Source organism: Mastigoproctus giganteus, chromosome 4, assembly GCF_048544385.1.
Source record: "Mastigoproctus giganteus isolate SK-2022 chromosome 4, ASM4854438v1, whole genome shotgun sequence".
Taxonomy (NCBI): Eukaryota; Metazoa; Arthropoda; class Arachnida; order Uropygi; family Thelyphonidae; genus Mastigoproctus; species Mastigoproctus giganteus.
In genome coordinates this window covers 235,041,801-235,047,938 of record NC_143578.1, presented here as the reverse complement: position 1 = coordinate 235,047,938, position 6,138 = coordinate 235,041,801, and the positions used below count along the sequence as shown (strand labels likewise).

Sequence of the window (6,138 nt, the reverse complement as noted above, 5' to 3'; positions counted from 1 at the left end):
TGTAAAATGTTTTGTGATAATTTTTGTTATTTGTGATGTGGGAAATATTTCATGTAATTTTTTATTCGCAATATTAAAATTTTATCATAGAAAAATGTATCCATTATATTTCTCTTTTATTGTATTTTACATTATATGCCTCTACTAATGCTAATTTCCCTAGTTGTAAAAAAAAAAAAAAGAGCACGCGCGGTGGTTTTATGTGAAACATCCTTCGGGATTATTTTAGGTATTTTGATTTGTATATATTCATTACGAAATAAAAGAGCTTTTATATTTTATTGATCATTCGCAAATTACCATAATGTCTGGAAGACATGGTAATTTGCGATTTAATGCAATGGATTTATGATAACTAGAGTAAGACGCGTATACTTGCTATTGCAACGTATCTGAATGTCTGAAAAACAGCGTCAATTGTGCTACCCGATCTTGTAGTTGAAACGACATATGCAACTGTTCGGGAAAACTAACAATGGAATGTAACGAAAATGCGAGACGAAAAAAGAAATTGTTGGCAAATATTTGTATTCTTGCAGTCATATAACAGATACTTGTATTGTTGCAATCATACGATTGTAACGCCATACTATTCAAAAATTCTAAAAAATTAGAACTCAAGATATTGTACCTGTCACAAAAAATGCGTCACGCGCTCTAATCAGACTACTAGTGATTGCTCTGCACACACTCGGTGTGAGTGTGGGAAGCACCCCTGGCGGACGCCGCTGATTACGTCACTTCTGTGACCACTCAGATTTACTCGGAAGTTCCCCCCATCCCCACCAAAGGATGTTTTACATCAAAAAGTAGGTAAAAGTGCGAGCCCATTGTTAAAATATTCATATCTTACCACTGAACACACAAACACAGCCAATACCAGTCCTACTGGTATTGGCTGTGTACTGGTGCAGTAGGACCATGTTCATTTGGTTGAGTTCATTATCAGTTTTTGACGTGAGATAGGGATGCCGTTGATAATTGGTGAGCGCTGTATTGCATGGAGGGGAGGTCAGTAGGCTGATGATGTCAGCTTCTCCCTCTCGAATTACCTCCTCCAACTGCTGTTGTAAATTGCAAAACGTGGATTGTGTAGTTAGAAGTGAATTGTATTGTGAAGTTTTCGTATTTTTTGCGATTTTCTCGTTCAGTTATTTATTATACCCTTCTGTTTTATTGGCGTTTATGTTTTACAAACATGTCTGACAGTCCAATGTGGAAATTTTTGAAGACAAGGTGTGAGATGGAAGAGGAGGATTCTAGACTTATGCCTATGGACCTATTTTATTTATTTATTTTATTTTATTTTATTTATTTATTTATTTATTATTTTTTTTAATTTTATTTATTTATTATTATTTTTTTTATTATTATTTTTATTTTATTTTTTTTAATTTAATTTTATTTATTTTATTATTATTATTTTTTTTTTTAATTATTTTTTTTCTTTTTATTTATTTATTTATTTATATATATGTATATATATGTGTGCATATATATATATATATATATATTTTTTTTTTTTTTTTTCTAGCTCTGGATTGGGCCCCCAGAGGTTTTTTTTTTTTTTTTTTGTTTTTTTTTTTAAAGTGTTGTTGTCTCATAACCTGAGACCTTATGCGTCCCATCTACTGGAACTGGCCCACCTTCCCGTGGTGTGGACGAGTATCTAGAAGCAGCCTTCCTGGTGATAGCTGCTTCTGGGTAGCCAAGAGGTCAGCATAACACAACAACATAACATGCATTAAACTACACGAACATTGCACTATATTACACGCTGGCCTGTTTTGCAGAGTCTGTTCAACCTACAAAGAAACGAGGTGGATTTGAACGGACGTTCTAGGAGCCACCCTACCTATACACACACATGTCCACACATGTCCACATATGCCTATGGACAATTCTGATAAGGTTAGTGACGAAGAATTACAATCTTTCATTTTAATGCACTAGTGCAACGAGAGACAAAAAAATCCGTCTTTACAATGAAAGCTACTTATCAATAGGTTTTACATAGGCTGGTAGTCAAAGTTGTCGTATTCCATTGTGCGTCGTCTGTGGTAAACAATTTACAAATGCAGCAATGGCTCCAGCAAAATTGAAAAGACATTTAACTACAAAGCACAGCCATTTCACAAGTAAAGGTGCTAATTATTTTAAACGGCTATTGGATTCTTAAAACAAGCAGAGTAAAGCTTTTGTTAAAAAAGTCACATTCAATGAAAAGGCTCAGGAAGCAAGTTATTTAGTAGCAGAACGTATTGCCCAGAAAAGGAAAAGTCACACAGTTTGTGAGAACCTAATAATGGCAGCATTTAAAATTATAAGTAAAATGCTAGGACAAGATGCAGTACGAGAAATTGAAAAGGTTCCACTCTCAAACAGTACGATAAGTCGATGTATTGATGACATGTCACACGATGCTGAAGAGGTTTTGTGTAATAAACTGAAAAACAACAGCTTCTCTATCCAGGTTGATGAATCAACAGATTTCACCAATAAATGTCATGCTGTACCATTTGTAAGATTTGTAAATAATGGTGAAATTCAAGAAAACATTTTCTTCTGCAAAGAGCTACCCAAAACAAGCAAAGGCCAAGATATATTTAACGTTTTGTCTTCAGATCTGGAAACAAAAGTTGTGTTGGCATCTGCACTGATGGTGCCCCATCAATCGTTGGCTCCAAGAGAGGTTTCGCCTCTCTTGTAAAAAAAAAGAAAATTATGACATTGTCACACCACACTGCTTTCTTCACACAGAGGTAGGTACTGGTGTCAAAAACCCTTGGAAATGAAATGAAAAAAGTTCCGGGTGATGCTACAAAAATTGTTATCATTATTAAACAAAGACCAGTCACTCGAGAATGTTTAAAAAACTGTGGAAACCTGGACAAAGAGCACATAAATCTCCTGCTACATACATAAATCTGGTGGGTTAGCAGATGAATTCTCAACAGGATGTTTGAGCCGAAAGGTGAATTGCAGGAGTACTTTCAAGAAAATAGTAGGCCAGATTTTGCTGAGTGCTTTGAAGATGAAGAATGGCTGCAGAAACTAGCCTACCTAGCAGACATTTTTCATCACATGAACCAGTTGAACAAGTCTCTGCAAGGCCCTGGAGAAAATGTTTTGACTTAAGTGACAAAGTTATTGGATTTAAAAGGAAACTGAATCTTTGGAAAAATCATGTTGCAAAAGAAAATCGTGAAATGTTTCCACTGCTGCTTGGGCTTGAGGGTGAGGAAGGATATCAGCAAGTGTCAGGTCTTATTGAAAACCACCTGGAAGAGAACAGAATTGAATAGTATTTTCCCTCCCTTTCAATACAAATGTATGACTGGGAGGGACCCTTTCTCTGAATCTTCTGCTCAGCCTGAGAATTTGATTTTCAGAGAAGAGGAAGAACCTTGTGCGCTGCAGTCAGGTCATACACTCAAAATGAGATTTACTGATCTGCCCATAGACAAGTTCTGGATTTCTTTGAAAGAGGGTATCGTGCCATTCATAGAAAACCAATGAACATTTTTCTGCAGTTTTCAACTTCTTACATGTGTAAGCAAGCTTTTTCTTGTTTAACAAAGACAGAAATCATCCCATTTCGGTTGAAGATGAAATCCGTGTGTGCGTATATCAAGTTCGACACAGAATTGAGTATTTGTGCAGCAAAAAAACAATCACAGGTTTCATATTTTAAAAAAATAAATAAATAAAAAATTGAAGTTTCCTCTATCTACACTACTGACCTGCATTAGAGTTGATATCCTTTCTGGGGAGGGTGAAGCACACAAAAAGAATAGGCTAATAAGTTGGCCAAAATAAACAGATCCACAAAAATAATTCTCTACTCAAAAGAACATTGACAATTATTATTGGATTATTATATCTACAACTTACTGATCCTGCCAACGTACCGTGAGCTGTAGATATAATAATTTATGCAGGCCAAAGACTTGAAAATTATTTCAAGAGTTCCTCCAGGGTAAAAAGATTGATAAATGCTGTTCTAGAGAGTGAAAGATCGTTAGAAAGGGTGTGAAGAATATAAAAAACTATTAGTTGGCGTGAAGAATGAATATATTCTTACCAAGGAAGACTGGGGGTTGCGTAAATTTCACTCTCTAAAAACTAGGCATCTGCATGGCTAACTGAAGTGTCTAAGGCTTTAAAAAGAGTTCAGTAAACAAAATGCTCATGACATTCTTACTCAGATGAAACTCACAGGGTGGCATAAATTTAAATTGAACGGATGGCTGCAGAACAGATGTGCAGAAAATTGTATTCAGCCAAGAAGCAATTGATTGTTGGAATCAGTTTCTACCATAATGCCGTGGAAGTGAGTGGTTTGAATAAAGTTAAGGAAATCCTGGACATATTATTTGAAGGAATGGAAAAACGAATTTTTTTTTTAATGGCGCGTATAACCGTCGCTCCTTTACATAATATCACAATGCTAATATTATTTATACACAGTAATCATAAAATTACTGATTCTGAAAAATGCTGTAAACTGAGTTGCAATCTGGAAATATTAAACATAATATTTTGTGGCTCCTTTTAAATGGTGACTCCCTGATAACCTGAAAACGTTAATAAAGGAGCTGCTGTTATTTTTTTTCTATTTATTTTATTTCAACTTGTTTTGTTTGTTTACTTTTTGGCATAAGTCTACTGCATTGACGCGATAGGGGGAGATATCAAGCAGTACAGAGAACAGAAAGGTTTCAGTGTACATTGCGCCATCTGATGGCAGATATGCAAGGGACATTCGGCGCTAACCCCTAATAAAAAACGATGATGAGGTCCCATTTAAAGTGAGTGGAGGAGGGTAACTTTTGGGTTCCCGGTGAAGTCCCAAATTTTACAATTTACTTGTAGAAGAAAAGAAGAAAATCTTTATTGTACAGTAAAGATACAATACAATAATGTGCCCGCCACAGCCAGGAGGCCAGGGGCTTGACAATGATATGGGGTAATATAAAAATATGTACAGTAAAAACATTTGTGCAGTATAAAAGATTACATAACAATTAAAAACGTAGCATTAGCCATTCAATAGATATGAGTATGTACACAGTTGTGAGGCGGACAGTACACCAAGGTATGTACACGTTCATATGTACAAAGCACATATTTAAGCATATTCACACAAGTCAGAATATTTCACAGTGCCACTTGATGTTCGGTATTGCATTTTCTTGTGAAGACAGTTCGTCGATTTGCCTGCGACGTGCCGTTATGCGCCCCATAGGAGATAGCAGATGGAGATATCGGTATGAGTCGACATCAGGGGCCAAACAAAAGGGGAACAAGTTCGGCCAACGAGCGCCTGTAATTGCGATCAGAAGCGAATTTCTGCAGGTCAACTCCGATCATTAGCAGGGCTTGTACTGTCGGAAGTACTTGTCCAGGTAGGAATCTGTCACTGATCTTCAGCCTGTTCCGTTGTAGCTGAAGAAGAGGGGTGGTTCGTAAGGACGGAAGTGGAACATGCCACTGGCATATATCCCAGAAGTCAGGGGAATTGATTTTTCCAACCAGCATTTTGACTGTGGTCGCAGTTCTCCTCATGCTGATTATTTGAGGCAGCCGCGGGATTTGGAGTTGGTCAGCCATGCTGGTGGTCCTCTGCTGAGGGGGGAGTCGATGCTTGTGGGTTGCCCACTTCAATATCCAGTATTCACTGGCGAAGATGGGCTTCATGAGAGAAGGTACTGCAGATGCCCATATTTCAGAGGCGTACAGAAAGGTAGGATACACAATGGTTTCCAGATATCTGATTGTGGTTCTTGCATCTGTGTTATGAAGAAGATGTTGACGGGCAATCCAGCGCATTCGGTTGATCTTGCGTAGAACACATTCGATGTGACAGTTGAACCTAAGGTTTGGGTCGAAGGTTACACCGAGATCTTTGTATATATATTTGGGAAAAATTTTTTAAATCAAAAGAAAAATGCTTAAATAGAATATAAAAGAGTAGAATATTAATACTTTATTCAATATTAGGTTTACCTACTGTATGATAAATTCCAAAATTATGCTCAATCCGAGGCCTCGAGACTTAAATGAGCCATATCGTATACCTTTCCTCACATTACAGATTAAATCAGCATCTGATGACAGAAACAGTGCTATTTAACA

At 36.7% G+C, this 6,138-nt stretch overlaps 1 protein-coding gene across 1 annotated transcript; it reads left to right on the top strand.

The window, feature by feature from the left end:
• Window positions 1-2,305: 2,305 nt before the first annotated feature.
• Window positions 2,306-2,710, top strand: LOC150087509 (zinc finger BED domain-containing protein 5-like). The gene has a single exon (XM_090372510.1). It carries the CDS (start codon window positions 2,306-2,308, stop codon window positions 2,708-2,710), a length of 405 nt encoding a protein of 134 aa, XP_090228636.1.
• Window positions 2,711-6,138: the final 3,428 nt, after the last annotated feature.